The 22,547-nt window shown below is 39.1% G+C and overlaps 1 protein-coding gene across 3 annotated transcripts in view; it reads right to left on the bottom strand.

Moving 5' to 3' along the window:
- Positions 1-22,547, bottom strand: part of KCNT2 (potassium sodium-activated channel subfamily T member 2) — an 814,344-nt gene that overhangs the window by 481,223 nt on the left and 310,574 nt on the right. For all 3 annotated transcript variants that reach the window (XM_056523545.1, XM_056523546.1, XM_056523547.1), the window contains exon 3: positions 11,789-11,891. In XM_056523545.1, the coding sequence (XP_056379520.1) occupies positions 11,789-11,891 (103 nt within the window). The remainder of the gene's footprint in view (positions 1-11,788; positions 11,892-22,547) is intronic.

Below are 22,547 nucleotides of genomic sequence, written 5' to 3'. Positions count from 1 at the left end.
AAAATCTTAAATTTCAATAAAGAAAAAAATCGATGTCATCTTTTCAAGACAGAGGCTCTATGGTCGTTTACGCAACATATTACCTATGGAATTACCACAAGAATTCAGTCATACAGTTTGGAGCGCTAACAATAAACCATAACTGATTAAATGAAACATTCGCACTTTCACAGATGGGGGGGGGGCACTGAGATGCAGGGGCTGGAACAGGTGGTATCTTGTCTCACAGCAGACCTCCAGCTCGAGATACTCACCATCAAATGAAATAAAAATTACATAAAAATTTCTTCAATGTCTTCATTTTTGATGCCATACGGTCTCCCGACCCTGCTGCCACATCCAGATGCTCTGCGGTAGGGATTCTAATAGCGATTCCTGTAATCTGTATGCCATACTGAATAACAGTATTAATTCACTAACACAGCACACTCCCTATGCGTGATAGGACAAAGCAAAGTGTTCTATACCCCTATTGAGGCTCTCTGTAGCGCATAAATAGCCATTTTTAATAGCGATTTGCCGGAAATAAATTTGGACTGAAACAAATTTTGGGGCAAAATTCGCAGAATCTGCCAAATCAAATTTTTTTTAAATTTGCTCATCTCTAACTGTAATGTTTTGGAAATATTGACCAAATATCATAAATTGTTCAGTAAAACAAGTGCTGGGAGCATCAGTCAAGCCCCAGATGGATGGTACACATGAAATATTTAGACATATACTGCTCACTACATGCTTCTCACAAGAAGGCATTCATTTAGACTTTTTTGTTTGTTTTTTTAAACTGCACATTTTTTTATAGGAAAACATCGATGTCACTGCTTGATGCTCACTTGTTTTTATTTCATATATTCTTTATTTGTTTAGGGAAAGGACTGAGAGGTGCTAAATAAATCACAGTCTGGTATGTAACAGGACTGAGAACATGAACGCTGCTGGAAGAATTCTCAAAGTAAGAATAAACATGGATTATAAAGTTGGAAAATTATCACATATAAATCTATATTCAGGAAGAGAACATCTGGCAATTGTGTCACTATGGGCATATCTAGAAAAAAATTATTTATCATCAGATGTAATGTTATTATAGATTTGAATGGGACTTATTGCAGTATATATATATATATATATATATCTATATATATATATATATATATATATATATATTTCATGCTTGCATTCATTCTTTGCTGGTGTTTGGTGAATTTAGCTGCATGGTTCAGTTCAGAAAATTATCCAGTAAAATAAAAATATTTTTTTATTATTTTTTATGTGTTTTTTTTTTGTTTTGTTCCATAGTGGTTTATCTGAATTCTATTCTCCAATGCCAGTTATTGAAAGTGGGTGTCAGCTTTAGATAGCATGTGGCACCTGATATCTAAAGCCACTTTCAATCACCGGCATTGGAGAATTTAGATAAACCACTATGGAGCAGGCTCAGCTCCTAAGTCCATGCCAAAATATCCAATGTACATGATGTACATGTATTTCATAGGTCAGGCAGGGAGTAATGGTCAAGCAAATTGTCACGATTCGGCTGGCTGGAGGTGGATCCTCTGTGCCAGAGAGGGATTGGCGTGGACCGGTTCTAAGTTGCTACTGGTATTCACCAGAGCCCGCCGCAAAGTGGGATGGTCTTGCAGCGGCGGTAGCAACCAGGTCGTATCCACCAGCAACGGCTCAACCTCTCTGACTGCTGAAGATAGGCGCGGTACAAGGGAGTAGACAAGAGCAAGGTCGGACGTAGCAGAAGGTCAGGGCAGGCAGCAAGGATCGTAGTCAGGGGCAACAGCAGGAGGTCTGGAACACAGGCTAGGAACACACAAGGAAACGCTTTCACTGGCACAATGGCAACAAGATCCGGCGAGGGAGTGCAGGGGAAGTGAGGTATAAGTAGGGAGTGCACAGGTGAACACACTGATTAAGCCTGCTGCGCCAATCAGTGGTGCAGTGGCCCTTTAATTGCAGAGACCTGGCGCGCGCGCGCCCTAAGGAGCGGGGCCGCGCGCGCCGGGACAAGACCGATGGGGAACGAGTCAGGTACGGGAGCCGGGATGCGCATCGCGAGCGGGCGCCTCCCGCATCGCGAATCGCATCCCGGCTGAGAGAGATATTGCAGCGCACCCGGTCAGCAGGTCTGACCGAGGCGCTGCAAATGCGAGGATGCTGCGAGCGCTCCGGGGAGGAGCGGGGACCCGGAGCGCTCGGCGTAACACAAATGTACATAGGTCTAGCATCACCATGCATAATAGCAACGATTGTGTTACGTCAGTGAGGAACTGAGCTTGCTCAAAACCATTGTTGCTACCTACTTGCATGACCCGCCTTAAGTAATTCCCCCCAACTGGGTGATTATCCCTACACAGGACTAAGTGCAAAGGGTATAAGGAAACAGGGCAAGTTAGCAACATACAAGAAAATCTGTACAAAATCAGCAGACAAGGGGTTAACCAGGGACAAAACCTAGAGAGAAGTGCAGTAAAAACAAATCTAAAGCAGAGTCAGGAACAACCAGGGGTCAAACTAGAGGACGGTGAAGTACAAAATCAGCAGGAAAAGGAAAGATCAGGTCACAATCAGAGGTTAGGTATCAAGGAACAGTACAAGGCACAGGAACATGAGTAAAAAGCAAAAAAAAACACGATCACAGGCAAAGGACTGAGCAGACAACCAGTTTAAATCTCCCACCACCTCATGGGAGATGGGAGCAACTGAACTGAACTGATCCCTCTATCTCTCTCCTGTAGCTCCCCACAACAATCACTGGGTGCTGCTAGTTACCTGGACAGCTGGGGGTCTTTACAAGGACCCCCAGGTCTGCCCTGGTAATTGCCTGTCAGGACTAGTGTTGCTCACGAATATTCGCAATTCGAATATTATTCGCGAATATCGCATATTCGCGAATTCGCGAAATTCGCGAATATAGCGCTATATATTCGTAATTTTTTTTTTTTCACAGTACACATCACAGTGATCACCCCTCTCTGCTTCCAGCTTGTGTGGTGTAAAGAAGGCTGTAATACTACTGTGTGAGACTGGCGTGCGAAAATGCGTATGCTAATTTTGTATATGCTAATATTCACATATGTTAATTTTCGCATACGCGAATGTTCGCATATGCGAAAATAAAACGAGCATATAACGAATATGCGAATATTCGCGAATGTATGACGAATGTTCGTCCATATATTCGCGAATATTCGCGAATTCGAATATGGCCTATGCCGCTCAACACTAGTCAGGACGTACCAGAGGCATGTCCTGATATGCTCATTCAATAACAAAAGGTTACATTGTTATATAGGTAATATTGATATATGTATACCAAGTCCATCACAGGTAAGTGGTGCTATCGTTCATCACCATTGCAAACTATATTCAACTGACCTGGATAGCATGCGGTGAGCATGTACAACTGTACAAGAAGATTTAGATGAATTACTCACGACCACCACGTTCGGGTCTTCTTGAAACTTTGTTTTTTATTCATATGTTATTTTCGAAATCATCACAATTTCTTACCAAGATGTATGGGTTACGATGGTTTACATCCCAAGTGGGCAAGATGACAAATGCCTCTTAAATGCATTTGTCATCTTGCCCACTTGGGATGTAAACCAACGTACCCCATACATCTTGATAAGTAATTGTGATGATTCTGAAAATAACAAATGAATAAAAAGCAAAGTTTCAAGAAGACCCGAACATGGTGGTCATGAGTAATTCATCTAAATCTTTTTGTACAGTTGTACATGCTCGCCGCATGCCATCCAGGTCAGTTGAATATATGTCCTGATATGCGGCCTACTAGTGTAAAACTGAGCATTTAACTGCAATGCTTTGGAATACTAAGTATTCCAAAGCATTAAAAAAGTGGAAAAAATTATATAAAATAAATGAAAGTGTAAAAGAAAAACAGTGTAAAAAATAAAAAAAAATGTAAAAAAAATAAAATAAAAAATAAAAATACATTTATTAAATAAATATAATTTAAAAAAATGCATAATGTGTAGGATCACACGGCAGCATGCTGCATGCTGCGGATGTCCACCAGGAGTCAAATTAATGAGCTCCCTGGGTAGCTTTGTGTGTCCACTCATAGCGGGGGATTTCCCACCGGCAGTCATGAGTGGACATACTGAGCTACCAAGCCGCAGAAGTGATCTCGCCCTTGTGATTGTCAGGGGCATCCGCGGTATGAAATATGCTGCGGATATGCTCTATGTGACCCTACACTGCATCCCGTTCATACTGCATTTCAGCAGTATGTTAGAGGTATCTTTCAGCATCATTTAAAAAAAAGTGATGCTGACGTATACTGTAGCAGCTCCATTCATTTCTGAATGAGACGGCTACAATATACATTGGCATGCTTTTTTGACAGGACAACGGACACCTATACTGTAGAAACGCAGTATGAATGGGGACTATTCAAATAATGATGCCCTGAAAGCCAAAGGGGGCTCCTCTCCTTCTTGGTCCTACCAGGCTGTCAGGCAACCAGATATGGCCTAAGTAGGGGTACTGCCCAGCCCGGGACGAACAGTGTAATAAAATATGGGGCATATTTTCTACATTTCAAAAGCGACTTACCAAAATGATGTACTGCAAATAAAGAATTTGTGGGAAAAAAAGCTAATTGCTGTTTTTTCCACTGACTTTGAAATATTCTAGTCACACAATAAGGGCTCACTTGTGCCCTAGGTGAATACTTTAGGGGGCGTAGATTAGAAAATGGGGTCACTTCTGGGGGTGCAGTATTGTTCTGACAGCTGGAATGCTTTGCAAGATGAAGTGCGGCCTATAATTTGTATAATGATATCCTGAAAGCAAAATGGTCCTCCTTTCCTTTTGGGTCCCATCATGTGGCCATGCAACCAAATATGGCCTAAGCAGAGGTATTACTGAACATAGGATGAACAGCGTAATAAAATATGGGGTACATTTTCTACTTTTCAGATGCAATGTACAAAATGTATGTCCCACAAAAGATGCATTTGTGAAAAAATAAGAAAATTTAAATTTTTCCTTTGACTTTGTAACCATTCCAGCCACACAAAAAGGACTTAAAGCACTCACTTTTGTTCTAGATGAATACTATAGGGGGTTTAGTTTCTTAAATGGGGTCAATTGTGGGGGTTCTGTATGATTCTGGCAGCTAAAACCCTTTGCAGGCGTGAAGTGCAGCCTACGATCCATTCGTACTGAAATGATGCCCTGAAAGCCAAATGGCGCTCCTCTCCTTCTGGTTCCTACCATGCGCCAAGGAACCAAATATGGCCTAAGTGGGGTATTTCCAAACACGGGCCGAGCAGCTCAATAAAATATAGGGTGCATCTCTTTCAATAGCAGAAGCGATGTACAAAAAATATGCCCCACAATTGATGCATTTGTGAAAAAAAGCAAAGTTCAAATTTTTAACACTGACTTTATAATAATTCCTGCCACAAAACTATGGTGTTAAAATACTCACTGTACCCCCTAGCGAATACCTTGAGGGGTCTAGTTTTTAAAATGGGGTAATTTTTTTTTTTCTTTTTTTTTTTTTTTGGGGGGGGGGGGGGGGGGGGTCCTATGTTCTGCCACCTTCAAATTTCTGCAAACCTTGCATAGCACATTAAAAAAAGATGTACTTTTCAAATTTTGAAAGTTTCAAGTTAAATTGTTAGGCTTCTAATTAATTTAAAATGTTAATTAACAACAAAAGAAAGGCTTTCAAAATAAAGTAGACATTTGAAAGTATAAGTTTCATAAACTGTTTGGTCAGAAAGTATAAATATATACAACCTATTAGTGATAAAATAGCAAAAAATCTAAAAAAAATTTTTACATTTTATAATTTTTTGCATTGTAAAAAAAAAACTACAAATTACATTGGCTTACTTTTACTATGTACATGACGGACAACTTGTGGGAAAAAAAAAAAACTATGTCAGAATTATCGTGATTGGCAAAACGTTACCAGTGTTATTGTCTAATAAAGTCAGACATCCCCGATTTGAAAAAAAACAGGCCTGGTCTTTCAGGGGCATACAGCTTTACTTGTATTGGTCCTTAAGGGGTTAAAGTCACTTTTGAAACAGATAATTGTGATTTACCAACTTTTGTAATATTACCTAATAAAAAAAATTCCAACTATTCTCCCAATCGGTTCAATTCGTTGAGACACAGGTAAGTGTTTTGGATCTATAAACTGAAAACCTCACAATGATTAAAGGGGTATTCCAGGATTTTTTTATTTGACTATGCTACAGCGGCTGTAAAGTTAGTGTAGTTCATAATATAGTGTCTGTAACTGTGTGTGACGGTTTTCTCACAATTCTTTTGTGATTTTCACTCCAATATTTATTTTTATCAGCATACAAAATGACTGTTGTCTCAGATTTTTCCCAGCTTGCAATGCGGCCGAGACCTGACTCACTAGTCAACTGATGACAGGGAGCCTGTCTGCTTCAATGAGTGGAAGAATCATTTGGTGGGAGAGGGATCAATCTGCAACTAATGCAACAGCTGTAGGCACCATGATTGAAAACCACGGATCTTTTGAATGGATGCAGCTCATTTATGTTTTAATGGACAGGGTGGCTGATGTGTGGGAGGGAGGAAAATGGAATTGTGGGATTTGTAGTAAAAAAAAAGAAAAGTCAAACAGGAATTACCAGTTCACAAAAAGCTAGCCACAGTGTTATGGTAATCTCACAACATAGCCATTTAGCCCCAAGACAAGCGCAGATCCTTCCTAAACATGTCCATTACTGTCTGCCAGGTACGTACTAAAGTCACCTTGTGGATAACCCCTTTAACTTTTGAGTTTTTTTTTTTTTTAAAGAAGGCTACAAAATGTATAGTACATTTTAGAGATGAGCGAATTTTTGAAAAATTTGATTTTCTGAAAAAATTTCGTTCGGTCCGAATTTATTTGCGGATAATCTCTATTAAAAACAGCTATTTCTGGCCTACAGAGAGCCTCAATAGGGGTGTAGAAAACTTTACCTTGCTGTAACACACATAGGATGTGTGCTGGGTTAGTGAAATAATACTGTTATTCAGTATGACATGGAGATCAGAGGCATCACTATTAGAATCACTGTCGCAGAGCGGCAAAAGGACAGAGCCTGGAGGTGGCATCAGTATGAGGAGACCATATAGTGCCTGAATGACACAACGTGGAGGTGTTGGCAGCATGAGGAGACCATATAGTGCCTGAATGACACAGGGTGGAGGTGTTGGCAGCATGAGGACACCATATAGTGGCTAAATCACACAGGGTGGAGGTGTTGGCAGCATGAGGAGACCATATAGTGACTGAATGACACAGCATGGAGGTGTTGGCAGCATGAGGAGACCATATAGTGGTTGAATGACACAGCTTGGAGATGTTGGCAGCATGAGGAGACCATATAGTGGCTGAATGACACAGCGCTGAGGTGGTGGATGCATGAGGAGACCATATAGCCACAATAGGGGTGTAGAACACTTTGCCTTGTCCTAACACACATAGGGTGTATGCTTTGTTAGCAAAATAATACTATTATTAAGTATGACACACAGATTACAGGCATCGCTATTAACCCCTTATGGACTCAGCCCATTTGGGCCTTAATCCCTTAAGGACCAAGGGCGTACAGGTACGCCTTTGCTCCCTGGTACTTAAGGACCAAGGGTGTACCTGTACGCCCGTGGGAATTTCGGTCCCCACCGCGCGCCGGGCGGGGACTGGGCCTGGGTGACTGCTGATATCATTAGAACCCCCATGTCGGCGATCGGCGCAAATCGCAAGTGAATTCACACTTGCGATTTGCGCCAATTCCGGGTCATTACGGGTCTATGGTGACCCGGTGACCCGGAATAGAAGGGGGATGGCGCTCTCTCTCTTCAGAGCCCTGTCGTATTTCAAGGAAACATTTTAGTGCCACACATGGGGTATCTCCGTACTCAGGAGAAATTGCACTACTAATTTTGTGGGCTTTTTTTCCTTTTACCCCTTATGAAAAATAAAAGTTGGGGTCTACACCAGCCTGTTAGTGTAAAAAAAAAAAATGTGTTTACACTAACATGCTGGTGTTGTCCTTTACGTTTTATTTTCACGGGAGGTAAAAGGAAAAAAAAAATTGTAATGCAATTTCTCCTGAGTACGGAAATACCACATATGTGGGCGTAAAATGCTCTGCGGACGCACAACAAGGCTCAGGAGTGAGAGCGCACCATGTACATTTGAGGCCTAAATTGGTGATTTGCACAGGGGTGGCTGATTTTACAGCGGTTCTGACATAAACCCCAAAAAATAAATACCCACATGTGACCCCATTTTGGAAACGACTCCCCTCACGGAACGTAACAAGGGGTATAGTGAGCCTGAACACCCCACAGGTGTTTGACAAATTTTCATTAAAGTTGGATGGGAAAATGAAAAAAAAATTGTTTCACTAAAATGCTGGTGTCACCTTAAATTTTTCATTTTCTCAAGGGAAAATAAAAAAGGCCCCCCAAAATTTGTAACCCAATTTCTTCTGAGTAAGAGCATACCCCATATGTGGATGTAAAGTGCTCTATGGGTGCACTACAATGCTCAGAAGTGAAGGAGCGCCATTGGGATTTTGAAGAGAAAATTTGTCCGGAATTGAAGGCCACTTGTGTTTACAAAGCCCCCATGGTACCAGAACAATGGACCCCCCCATATGTGACCCCATTTTGGAAACTACACCCCTCATGTAATGTAATAAGGGGTACAGTGAGCATTTACGCCCCACAGGTGTCTGACAGATTTTTGGAACAGTGATCCGTGAAAATGAAAAATTTAATTTTCCATTTGCACAGGCCACTGTTCCAAAGATCTGTCAAACGCCAGTGGGGTGTAAATGCTCACTGCACCACTTATTAAATTCTGTGAGGGGTGTAGTTTCCAAAATAGGGTCACATGTGGGGGGGGGGTCCACTGTTCTGGCACCACAGGGGGCTTTGTAAATGCACATAGTCCCTGACTACCATTCCAAACGAATTCTCTTTCCAAAAGCTCAATGGTGCTCCTCCTCTTCTGAGCATTGTAGTTCGCCCGTAGTGCACTTCAGGTCCACTTATGGGGTACCTCCACACTCAGAAGAGATGGGGTTACAAATTTTGGGGGGTATTTTCTGCTATTAACCCTTGCAAAAATGTGAAATTTGGGGGGAAACACACATTTTAGTGAAATTTTTTTTTTTTTTTTTTACATATGCAAAAGTCGTGAAACCTGTGTGGGGTATTAAGGCTCACTTTATTCCTTGTTACGTTCCTCAAGGGGTCTAGTTTCCAAAATGGTATGCCATGTGTTTTTTTTTTGCTGTTCTGGCACCATAGGGGCTTCCTAAATGCAACATGCCCCCCAAAAACCATTTCTGAAAAACGTACTCTCCAAAATCCCCTTGTCGCTCCTTCGCTTCTGAGCCCTCTACTGCGCCCGCCGAACACTTTACATAGACATATGAGGTATGTGCTTACTCGAGAGAAATTGGGCTACAAATATAAGTATACAATTTTTCCTTTTACCCCTTGTAAAAATTCAAAAATTGGGTTTACAAGAACATGCGAGTGTAAAAAATAAAGATTGTGAATTTTCTCCTTCACTTTGCTGCTATTCCTGTGAAACACCTAAAGGGTTAAAACACTTACTGATTGTCATTTTGAATACTTTGGGGTGTGTAGTTTTTATAATGGGGTCATTTGTGGGGTATTTCTAATGGGAAGACCCTTCAAATCCACTTCAAACCTGAACTGGTCTCTGAAAAAAAGCGAGGTTAAAAATTTTGTGAAAAATTGGAAAAGTGCTGCTGAACTTTGAAGCCCTCTGGTGTCTTCCAAAAGTAAAAACACATCAATTTTATGATGCAAACATAAAGTAGACATATTGGAAATGTGAATAAAAAAAAATATTTTGAATATCCATTTTCCTTACAAGCAGAAAGCTTCAAAGTTAGAAAAATGCAAAATTTGCAATTTTTTCATCAAATTTTGGGATTTTTCACCAAGAAAGGATGCAAGTTACCACAAAATTTTACCACTATGTTAAAGTAGAATATGTTACGAAAAAAGAATCTCGGAATCAGATTGATAGCTAAAAGCATTCCAGAGTTATTAATGTTTAAAATGACAGTGGTCAGATGTGCAAAAAACGCTCTGGTCCTAAGGTGTAAAATGGCCTGGTCCTTAAAGGGTTAAAGGGGTACTCCGGTGAAAACCTTTTTTCTTTTAAATCAACTGGTGCCAGAAAGTTAAACATATTTGTAAATTACTTCTATTAAAAAATCTTAATCCTTCCAGTACTTATTAGCTGCTGAATGCTACAGAGGAAATTCCTTTCTTTTTGGAACACTGAAGACATCACGAGCACAGTGCTCTCTGCTGACATCTGTGTCCATTTTAGCAATCGTGCATAGCACATGTATGCTAAGGGCAGCATGGTGGCTCAGTAGTTAGCATGGCCTTGGGTTCAAATCCCATTAAGGGCAACAATAAATAAAGAGTTATTATTATTATTATAATGACGTCAGCAAAGAGCACTGTGCTCATGATGTCATCAGAGAGAATTCCAAAAAGAAAAGAATTTCCTCTGTAGTATTCAGCAGCTAATAAGTACAGGAAGGATAAACAACCTTAGATAGACTTCAACTGGCATAGTTTATAGCCAATGTGTCAGGCAGTAGATGCCAGAATTATATATATATATATATATATATATATACACACACACACACACACAATCTAAGGGGTATAAATACCCAGTCCTAGTGCAACATTACAAATCACGTGATTCACAACAATCAATTAATAATTAAGCAAAAATATATAAATAACAAGTAAAATACATAATACTCAGAGCTGTCCATAAAATATAAAGTGCATGTTATAGTGCATTTTTGTGCATTTTTGTGTAAATTTAAAAATAATGCTTGAAAAGCACCATTTCTGACGTAATCTTCTATCTAAGATCTAATTATTAAACACTTTCATCTGTACATAATTATATATTAACATTAACATAAGACCGGGGAGATATTACTCACACGCTCTGTCAATGGCGCCGATATCGTGGGTCAAAATACACTGCGCATGCGTGCATTAGTGAAAGAGACTCCTGGGATACAGTCACATGACCGGGCCGCCCACGTGATCCATGCGTTGATATGGTGATGGATCACGTGGGCCCGGTCATACTCACAGAGCCGACCTGAAATAATCAGGACTTTACAACATCTTTACAGCCGGATCTATGTTATTATATTGTAACCTGGTCTTTTTAATATGTAATGACTCTGTTTATTATTCTATGTACTTTTATTTTCTTATTCTCAAATATCTGCTTTAAAGAAAAATTCTTTAATAAATAAACAGTTATAAAAAAAGGAAAAAAACATTTTTTTTAATCCACTGGTGGCAGAAAACTTTACAGATTTTTAAATTACTTCTATTTAAAAATCTTACTGGAAGGATTGGGATTTTTAAATAGTAGTAATTTACAAATCTGTTTAATTTTCTGACACCAGTTGATAAAAAAAAAAAAAAAAAAAAAAATATATATATATATATATATATATATATATATATATATATATATTTCCACCGGAGTACCCCTTCAATTCTTCTATATATTCCCGTAAAACCTGAATTCCTACCATAACATGTGACGATATAACCAAACTATTTGAAGTGAATAATAACATTTGAGTAATAGCACTAGAAATTCATACAGTAATTTAAATTTAGATAACAGTATACACTATTTGTTATTTATGTTAAGTAAATTTTACATTACCATGTTCCTTTATTTTTGTTTGAGTTATCCAGCAGGACACGAACTATATACAACATACAGCTTAGAAGTTTGAGGGAAAAATTGAACAGCCGAATTCGAAGACCTACAAGAGAAAGGATACAATTTTTTTTTATTTCTATACAGTTTTTTCAGACCCTTGCATACACAGTACAGTGAAACCTCTTTGAGACAACCATTCAAAATTTTTCTATGGGTGCGGAGAAAGAAATGCAAATCGGCACTCACCTGTGCAAAAGTGTAGTCTTTATTTAGCCATCAAACAATCAGAAAAGCCTCATGGGGACAGGAGAGACAGAAGCGCAACAGCCGAAGCTGTGCGGGTGGGCAAACAACTGGTTTCGTGGGCAATGCCGCTTCCTCTGGCCTCCAGGAGGCCAGAGGAAGCGGCATTGCCCACGAAACCAGCTGTTCGCCCGCACAGCTTCGGCTGTTGCGCTTCTGTCTCTCCCGTCCTCACGAGGCCGGCTTTTCTGATTGTTTGATGACTAAATAAAGACTACACTTTTGTACAGGTGAGTGCCGATTTGCATTTCTTTCTCCGCATACAAATCAGAACTCTTGTCTATTTATCGTGCACCCCTGTACCCCTGGATATTGCGTTCCCCCTCCTACGGACTTAACAGTCCCTCCATCCACTGCTGCGGACATCGGTTGTGCCACCATTTCTTTCCTCTCATGCCTGAGTATTCAAAATTTTACCTTCTTGGGGTGGTTTTCTTAAAGACTTCTATGCATAGAATGAAAATCAGGTAGACCAAATCTGATCTGAATAAGGAAGTGGTCTTCTCAAAACATGATCTTTCAGAGAGGTTTTACTGTACAATACAACTGAAGATCAAATCCACAACCATTTACTGAATAAGACACCTGCACCTATGTTATACTGAAAAAGACACCTTGAGGAAAGTGCTCTAAAGCTGGATATACAAATGTAGGGTTTTACAAACGTGCTTATCCAATGAGTATGGGGGTATCAATTGCAGAAATTCAGGGAGAAAAGAATTGAGTATGTTGGATTTTGGCATATCTGATCCTTTTGTTTTCAGGGGAAACAGGTTGCCGTCAAAAGTGAAAGCGACTTTCTCCCCTTAAGACGTTCAGGAAGCATGCATTACTATGATGGGTACTATGATGGGGAAACAGCTGTTCATTGATTCAATGTTTGGCCTTATTGCTTGTCTGGTTAAGGACTCTTATTTCTAATAAAAAACATTCAGCACAAAACATGAAACATTATCAGCATTGTCAGGAGACATCTTTATGGAAATATATATATATATATATATATATATATATATATATATATATATATATATATAAAAAACTATAATGATCCAAAGGATGTAGGTCTCCCAACTCGTATAAATATATCAAAAATGAAAAAAAATAGGGAACCTTTAAAATGTTAATATTTATTGTATCCATTAAAATATGAAAAAAACTTTTTTGGAAAAAATCACACCACGTGAAAAAACTAAGAATGTATTGCCACCGCCATATGTTGGTATCTTTCTTGGTGCTCACCTCTCCACATTAATTCATACAGATGAGAGCCCCAACATTGTATTCTTATATTCTTATATTAACGCCACAGTCTTTTGATCACTGTTCACACTTCTAGTAACGACACAGTCTTTTGATCACTATTCACACTTGGTTTTTAGAGCCAAGCGAAAATAATCATGCAAATTTCGCAATTGGAATCCATAAAACTGTTAGTAATTTACTGCATCCAGTGCCATATACTTTAGATCACTGTTCACACTTCTAGTAACGACACAGTCTTTTGATCACTGTTCACACTTGGTTTGTAGAGCCAAGAGAAAATATTCATGCAAATTCCGCACTTTGAATCCAAAAAACTGTTAGTAATTTACTGCATCCAGTGCTATATATTTTAGATCACTGATCACACTTCTAGTAACGACACAGTCTTTTAGTAACGACACAGTCTTTTGATCACTATTTACACTTGGTTTTTAGAGCCAAAAGAAAATAATCATGCAAATTATGCAATTGGAATCCATAAAACTGTTAGTAATTTACTGCATCCAGTGCCATATACTTTAAATCACTGTTCACACTTCTAGTAACGCCACAGTCTTTTGATCACTGTTCACACTTGGTTTGTAGAGCCAAGAGAAAATATTCATGCAAATTCCGCACTTTGAATCCAAAAAACTGTTAGTAATTTACTGCATCCAGTGCTATATATTTTAGATCACTGATCACACTTCTAGTAACGCCACAGTCTTTTAGTAACGACACAGTCTTTTGATCACTATTCACACTTGGTTAGAGCCAAGAGAAAATAATCATGCAAATTCCGCAATTTGAATCCGTAAAGCTGTTAGTGATTTACTGCATCCAGTGCCATATGTTTGAAATGGATGATTTACTACATGCACTGTTCCTTTTGATGTTATGGGAACACGCTTCAGTGATTGTCCGTAATATTTATTATATATGAATGTCTGCGTTTTTACAGATATTTAGCACCAAGCTCAATCATCCACACACAACAAATTGGTACAGACTGGAATGTCTAATATAGATGTTGCACCAGACTATTCATCCATAAAAATCGCATCAATGTGAACAAGGTGAAGGCGTTTTATATAACTTTTTGTGCAAAAAGCTTCCTTGTCCCATGGGTGTTTGTACAAAGTCCAATAGGTCCACTATCTGCATGTGTATCAGCGCCTTATTGGATATTGCACAGTTCCTCTTAAATGAACTTCACTTAATCCCAGATATATTTAAACCAGTATTTTTACATTTGCAAACGTGTTACTAGCTTAGTTATTTTTGTTAATAGACATGTTTAAGCTTCATATATTATTGCACTATCCCTTTAGAATACTAAGATGATTTCATTTCATATATTCACACACATGGTGGCAAATTGATAGAGGACGTGAGAAAAAAAAACCTGATGTCTTCTCCTTGTGTTCGTTCACACTGCTCCTCTGTAAGATTTCGGTTCAACGCGTTTCCTTCAGCCTTTAATTCATCAGGAACCGTACTTAGGCTTTGTTATTCCAGTATCTCCTTTCTTTTTGTTGTTTGTTTGTGGAGTGAGCTTGTGCATAACTCTGATGGCGGTCGCACACTGATTCAAATCTCCACTTGCTATTTATACAGGTGTGTAGCCCTCCCCTGCACCGCATCATCACTGGATCCTCCTATCATTCCACTACACGTCACTGTGTTCTTTTAGCAGAACGGAGGTATTAGATCCAGGTGCCTGGAAGGGGATCGTTAGATACGTATCCAGGGGAAAAGGGTTTCCCGTTCCAGAAATCTATTGTCCGTACTTTACAATTGAATTTTGTTATTGGTCTATTGATGTTAAATAAGTTTGTTTAAATACTTTAAGATGACTTTGGACTGGATTAAACCCAAAATCGGTATTTTAGGGAACTGAGCACTGTACCAATTAAATGAAGCAGGAAAAACATATAGAGTCATTCAGCCCCCGTGGTTTCACCGTTTCTAGCTGAAAAGTCCAAGATGCTTCACATTGTAGGAGCTGTCTGTCCCAACTCCCTCCTCTTTTTGGGGGAGGGATCACTTCTATTACCTGAGCTTGCAGGCCTTCTGGGCAGCTATCATGGAACTTAGAAAAATGATTTCCAATTGGTGTGTCCCTGCTATGTACAATGTCTGCTACGTGTTCTTGGAGTCTTTTTAAAAAAAAACCTGAATGTTTTACCCACGTAGTTCGCTGGACATGGACAGGTTAGCATATAGACTACCCCTTTTGTGTTACAATTTGCCAGTTGTTTAATCATAAATTCTTGTCCTGTACTTGCACTGGTTATCTTTTTTCCTGTTTTAATGAAGGGGCACATCACACATTTCCCACATCGGTATGTACCCGTCACCCCTTTTTGTAACCATGTTTCTTTAGATGTTAATGGTTCAAAACAGCTTTTAGTAAGTCTATCCTTTAAATTCTGACCCCTCCTGTATGTTATCTGGGGTTGTTCTGATAGAGTTTCTGCTAGGGTCTTGTCACTTTTTAAGATTGGCCAATATTTCTGGATTATGTTTTTTACTTCAAAGTTTTTATCATCATAAGTTCCAATAATTCTGACTGTATTCGTGTTCTCTTTTTCTTTTTCTTTCTGGGGGATAAGTAATTTCGATCTTTGACTCCTTAAAGCTCTACTATAGGCTTTCTTCAATATTTTATTTGGGTAGCCTCTTGCTCTCAGCCTAGTTCTTAATTCCTGCGCTTTGATTTTAAACTCTCCTAGGGTGGAGCAGTTACGGCGCACCCTCAAGTATTGACCGGTTGGAATACCCCTCTTCAGCGGGAGTGGATGACTACTATCCCACCGAAGAAGGGTATTCGTTGCAGTAGGTTTTCTATATAAGGAGGTCTCGATTGTACAGTCAGGCATGATCCGAATCTGAAGATCCAAAAATTCAAGATGGGTCTTACTTATTGTTGAAGTGAACCTCAGATTAAGATCATTGTTATTTAGTGCTGATACAAATTGCTCAAATTCCTCCTCCGTAGAATTCCATACTAACAGAATATCATCGATAAATCTAAGCCAGATATTCACATGGTCTGTCCATTTTGTCATTTCGTCCGAGAAGACTTTTTGGTCCTCCCACCAGCCAAGGTACAGATTTGCAAAAGTTGGGGCACAGGGGCTCCCCATCGCTGTACCTTGTTGCTGGTGGAAGGACTGGCCCTCAAAGACGAAATAGTTTCTTGTAAGTACATATTTAAGGAGATCTAGCACTAAATGATTATGTGCGGCATATTGTATCCCCCTTGTTTTTAAGAAAAAATCTACCGCCTGGATCCCCCTTTCGTGAGGGATACTAGAATACAGTGCTTCTACATCCAGTGAGGCCAGAAAAGACCCTTCTTCTAGTTTGACGTCTTCCAATCTTTTAAGTACATCCGTAGTGTCCCTCACAAAAGATGGGAGGGCATACACAAATGGTCTTAGTACCGCATCAACGTACTGACTTGGAGCTTGTGTGACATTATCTACCCCCGATAGAATAGGTCTTCCCCTCAAAGGGGGGTACCCTTTATGAATCTTGGGTATTGAATAGAAGCAAGCTATTCTTGGAAATTCTGGTTTCAAAAATTGGTATTCAGTGCCGTCAATTAGCTTATCACTTTTAGCTCTATTCAGTATAATTTCCAGTTCATCACTGAATCTTTTTGTTGGATCAATTGACAGCAGTGAGTAGCACTTTTTGTCTTTTAGTATATTCATACACATTTGTTTATAATCCTCCCTGGTCATCAAGACAATGTTTCCCCCTTTGTCCGAGGGTTTGATGACCAGGGAGGAATCTTTCTCCAAAATATTTAGAGCCTGCCACTCCTGAAATGTTAAATTGTAATTTGTCATTTTTTTATCCAATTGTTTCAGTTCTTTAGTAACAACCTCCAAAAAAATCTCCATGTTGCCATATTCACCTATTGGGGCTGTTTTTGTACTTTTTTTATGCAAGGTAGTAAAGGGACCCTGTCCTTCTGGTGACACTGCAGTCACCGCTAGATCCGTCATGTCCCTCAACAGTGGCATGTCATGTACATCAAGTCCCAAATTCTGACTTTCTCTTGCCTCTTTAAGTGAGAAATATTTTCTCCACTTCAACTTTCTGATGAATAAATTTAAATCTTTTACCCATATAAAGGGGTTAAACCTGGGTGTAGGGACAAAGGATAGACCTTTAGCTAGTAAATTCATTTCTACAGTGCTTAGTTCCCTATTAGACAGATTGATAATCTGTAAATTATCTGATATATCCTCCCTCATACAATTGTCATCTAAGATCCGCTCCTCAGTGGGTAATGTGAGGTGATAGGTGGGTCCTCTAAAAAACCCCCCCTATTAGATCCCCTTGAGCCTCTTGAACCTCTTGAGCCTCTTCCTCTTGGCCTATATCCCCTTGCTCGGGCCCCGCGTGGATTGTACTGCAGTGTCACCAGAAGGACAGGGTCCCTTTACTACCTTGCATAAAAAAAGTACAAAAACAGCCCCAATAGGTGAATATGGCAACATGGAGATTTTTTTGGAGGTTGTTACTAAAGAACTGAAACAATTGGATAAAAAAATGACAAATTACAATTTAACATTTCAGGAGTGGCAGGCTCTAAATATTTTGGAGAAAGATTCCTCCCTGGTCATCAAACCCTCGGACAAAGGGGGAAACATTGTCTTGATGACCAGGGAGGATTATAAACAAATGTGTATGAATATACTAAAAGACAAAAAGTGCTACTCACTGCTGTCAATTGATCCAACAAAAAGATTCAGTGATGAACTGGAAATTATACTGAATAGAGCTAAAAGTGATAAGCTAATTGACGGCACTGAATACCAATTTTTGAAACCAGAATTTCCAAGAATAGCTTGCTTCTATTCAATACCCAAGATTCATAAAGGGTACCCCCCTTTGAGGGGAAGACCTATTCTATCGGGGGTAGATAATGTCACACAAGCTCCAAGTCAGTACGTTGATGCGGTACTAAGACCATTTGTGTATGCCCTCCCATCTTTTGTGAGGGACACTACGGATGTACTTAAAAGATTGGAAGACGTCAAACTAGAAGAAGGGTCTTTTCTGGCCTCACTGGATGTAGAAGCACTGTATTCTAGTATCCCTCACGAAAGGGGGATCCAGGCGGTAGATTTTTTCTTAAAAACAAGGGGGATACAATATGCCGCACATAATCATTTAGTGCTAGATCTCCTTAAATATGTACTTACAAGAAACTATTTCGTCTTTGAGGGCCAGTCCTTCCACCAGCAACAAGGTACAGCGATGGGGAGCCCCTGTGCCCCAACTTTTGCAAATCTGTACCTTGGCTGGTGGGAGGACCAAAAAGTCTTCTCGGACGAAATGACAAAATGGACAGACCATGTGAATATCTGGCTTAGATTTATCGATGATATTCTGTTAGTATGGAATTCTACGGAGGAGGAATTTGAGCAATTTGTATCAGCACTAAATAACAATGATCTTAATCTGAGGTTCACTTCAACAATAAGTAAGACCCATCTTGAATTTTTGGATCTTCAGATTCGGATCATGCCTGACTGTACAATCGAGACCTCCTTATATAGAAAACCTACTGCAACGAATACCCTTCTTCGGTGGGATAGTAGTCATCCACTCCCGCTGAAGAGGGGTATTCCAACCGGTCAATACTTGAGGGTGCGCCGTAACTGCTCCACCCTAGGAGAGTTTAAAATCAAAGCGCAGGAATTAAGAACTAGGCTGAGAGCAAGAGGCTACCCAAATAAAATATTGAAGAAAGCCTATAGTAGAGCTTTAAGGAGTCAAAGATCGAAATTACTTATCCCCCAGAAAGAAAAAGAAAAAGAGAACACGAATACAGTCAGAATTATTGGAACTTATGATGATAAAAACTTTGAAGTAAAAAACATAATCCAGAAATATTGGCCAATCTTAAAAAGTGACAAGACCCTAGCAGAAACTCTATCAGAACAACCCCAGATAACATACAGGAGGGGTCAGAATTTAAAGGATAGACTTACTAAAAGCTGTTTTGAACCATTAACATCTAAAGAAACATGGTTACAAAAAGGGGTGACGGGTACATACCGATGTGGGAAATGTGTGATGTGCCCCTTCATTAAAACAGGAAAAAAGATAACCAGTGCAAGTACAGGACAAGAATTTATGATTAAACAACTGGCAAATTGTAACACAAAAGGGGTAGTCTATATGCTAACCTGTCCATGTCCAGCGAACTACGTGGGTAAAACATTCAGGTTTTTTAAAAAAAGACTCCAAGAACACGTAGCAGACATTGTACATAGCAGGGACACACCAATTGGAAATCATTTTTCTAAGTTCCATGATAGCTGCCCAGAAGGCCTGCAAGCTCAGGTAATAGAAGTGATCCCTCCCCCAAAAAGAGGAGGGAGTTGGGACAGACAGCTCTCCTACAATGTGAAGCATCTTGGACTTTTCAGCTAGAAACGGTGAAACCACGGGGGCTGAATGACTCTATATGTTTTTCCTGCTTCATTTAATTGGTACAGTGCTCAGTTCCCTAAAATACCGATTTTGGGTTTAATCCAGTCCAAAGTCATCTTAAAGTATTTAAACAAACTTATTTAACATCAATAGACCAATAACAAAATTCAATTGTAAAGTACGGACAATAGATTTCTGGAATGGGAAACCCTTTTCCCCTGGATACGTATCTAACGATCCCCTTCCAGGCACCTGGATCTAATACCTCCGTTCTGCTAAAAGAACACAGTGACGTGTAGTGGAATGATAGGAGGATCCAGTGATGATGCGGTGCAGGGGAGGGCTACACACCTGTATAAATAGCAAGTGGAGATTTGAATCAGTGTGCGACCGCCATCAGAGTTATGCACAAGCTCACTCCACAAACAAACAACAAAAAGAAAGGAGATGCTGGAATAACAAAGCCTAAGTACGGTTCCTGATGAATTAAAGGCTGAAGGAAACGCGTTGAACCGAAATCTTACAGAGGAGCAGTGTGAACGAACACAAGGAGAAGACATCAGGTTTTTTTTTCTCACGTCCTCTATCAATTTGCCACCATGTGTGTGAATATATGAAATGAAATCATCTTAGTATTCTAAAGGGATAGTGCAATAATATATGAAGCTTAAACATGTCTATTAACAAAAATAACTAAACTAGTAACACGTTTGCAAATGTAAAAATACTGGTTTAAATATATCTGGGATTAAGTGAAGTTCATTTAAGAGGAACTGTGCAATATCCAATAAGGCGCTGATACACATGCAGATAGTGGACCTATTGGACTTTGTACAAACACCCATGGGACAAGGAAGCTTTTTGCACAAAAAGTTATATAAAACGCCTTCACCTTGTTCACATTGATGCGATTTTTATGGATGAATAGTCTGGTGCAACATCTATATTAGACATTCCAGTCTGTACCAATTTGTTGTGTGTGGATGATTGAGCTTGGTGCTAAATATCTGTAAAAACGCAGACATTCATATATAATAAATATTACGGACAATCACTGAAGCGTGTTTCCATAACATCAAAAGGAACAGTGCATGTAGTAAATCATCCATTTCAAACATATGGCACTGGATGCAGTAAATCACTAACAGCTTTACGGATTCAAATTGCGGAATTTGCATGATTATTTTCTCTTGGCTCTAACCAAGTGTGAATAGTGATCAAAAGACTGTGTCGTTACTAAAAGACTGTGGCGTTACTAGAAGTGTGATCAGTGATCTAAAATATATAGCACTGGATGCAGTAAATTACTAACAGTTTTTTGGATTCAAAGTGCGGAATTTGCATGAATATTTTCTCTTGGCTCTACAAACCAAGTGTGAACAGTGATCAAAAGACTGTGTCGTTACTAGAAGTGTGATCAGTGATCTAAAATATATAGCACTGGATGCAGTAAATTACTAACAGTTTTTTGGATTCAAAGTGCGGAATTTGCATGAATATTTTCTCTTGGTTCTACAAACCAAGTGTGAACAGTGATCAAAAGACTGTGTCGTTACTAGAAGTGTGATCAGTGATCTAAAATATATAGCACTGGATGCAGTAAATTACTAACAGTTTTTTGGATTCAAAGTGCGAAATTTGCATGATTATTTTCGCTTGGCTCTAAAAACCAAGTGTGAATAGTGATCAAAAGACTGTGTCGTTACTAGAAGTGTGAACAGTGATCAAAAGACTGTGGCGTTAATATAAGAATATAAGAATACAATGTTGGGGCTCTCATCTGTATGAATTAATGTGGAGAGGTGAGCACCAAGAAAGATACCAACATATGGCGGTGGCAATACATTCTTAGTTTTTTTCACGTGGTGTGATTTTTTCCAAAAAAGTTTTTTTCATATTTTAATGGATACAATAAATATTAACATTTTAAAGGTTCCCTATTTTTTTCATTTTTGATATATATATATATATATATATATATATATATATATATATATATATATACACATATACACATATGTACAGTCAATTCTCTGTAATGTGCTGCCAGTTTTGCATTCCATGTTCCAGTTTCAGTACATTAATTCACTATTAGAATGCACACTGAGAAACCAAGCTATGGAAAAAATAAGACTTGTTAGAAGGGAATAACTTTGATATCTTATCACAAAAACAATTCAGAATGGACATTTTTTTTTTCAAATCTTTTCTTGCATTTGAAATGTGGTAAGTCATTTGAAATGTTTCATGAGAGTCGAAAAAGCATCCCCCTTTCTCTCCATTGAGCTAGAGAGCCATCTTAACCAATTCTTCTAATATCAATTTTTTTTAATTTTTTTATTGAAATAATTCTGAATTAAAGGGAATCTGTCAGCTATAATTGCTGCTTATAGATGAAGACACTGTTGGAGTAATGTTATGGTAAAAATTAAAGGTCAACTTTCCTAAAGTTGATGGTGGTTGCAAAACTTCTAAAATTGCTTTTTAGTTATCAGCCAAGTGTCATTGAGGCAGAGTCAAACTGCTCAAGTGCCACCGCCAGACACACCGCCTGTAACGCCCCACAGATGAGGACCCATTGTGCCACATGTGGCAGCTGGCCAGGCAGACAGAATGGGCAAACTGACACTAAAGATAGCTTCAGACACAACTGAACTGATTTTGGTGCATTGTGGTGCCTTGGTGGGGGTATAGGGTAGTTGGGGTATTGATTTCTTGAATTATTAAGGGTACTGTTAACCCTTGTCAC

This window comes from Hyla sarda, chromosome 6 (assembly GCF_029499605.1).
Source record: "Hyla sarda isolate aHylSar1 chromosome 6, aHylSar1.hap1, whole genome shotgun sequence".
Taxonomy (NCBI): domain Eukaryota; kingdom Metazoa; phylum Chordata; class Amphibia; order Anura; family Hylidae; genus Hyla; species Hyla sarda.
Note: the sequence above shows the minus strand (reverse complement) of the source record. Positions and strands in the feature narration are given on the sequence as shown.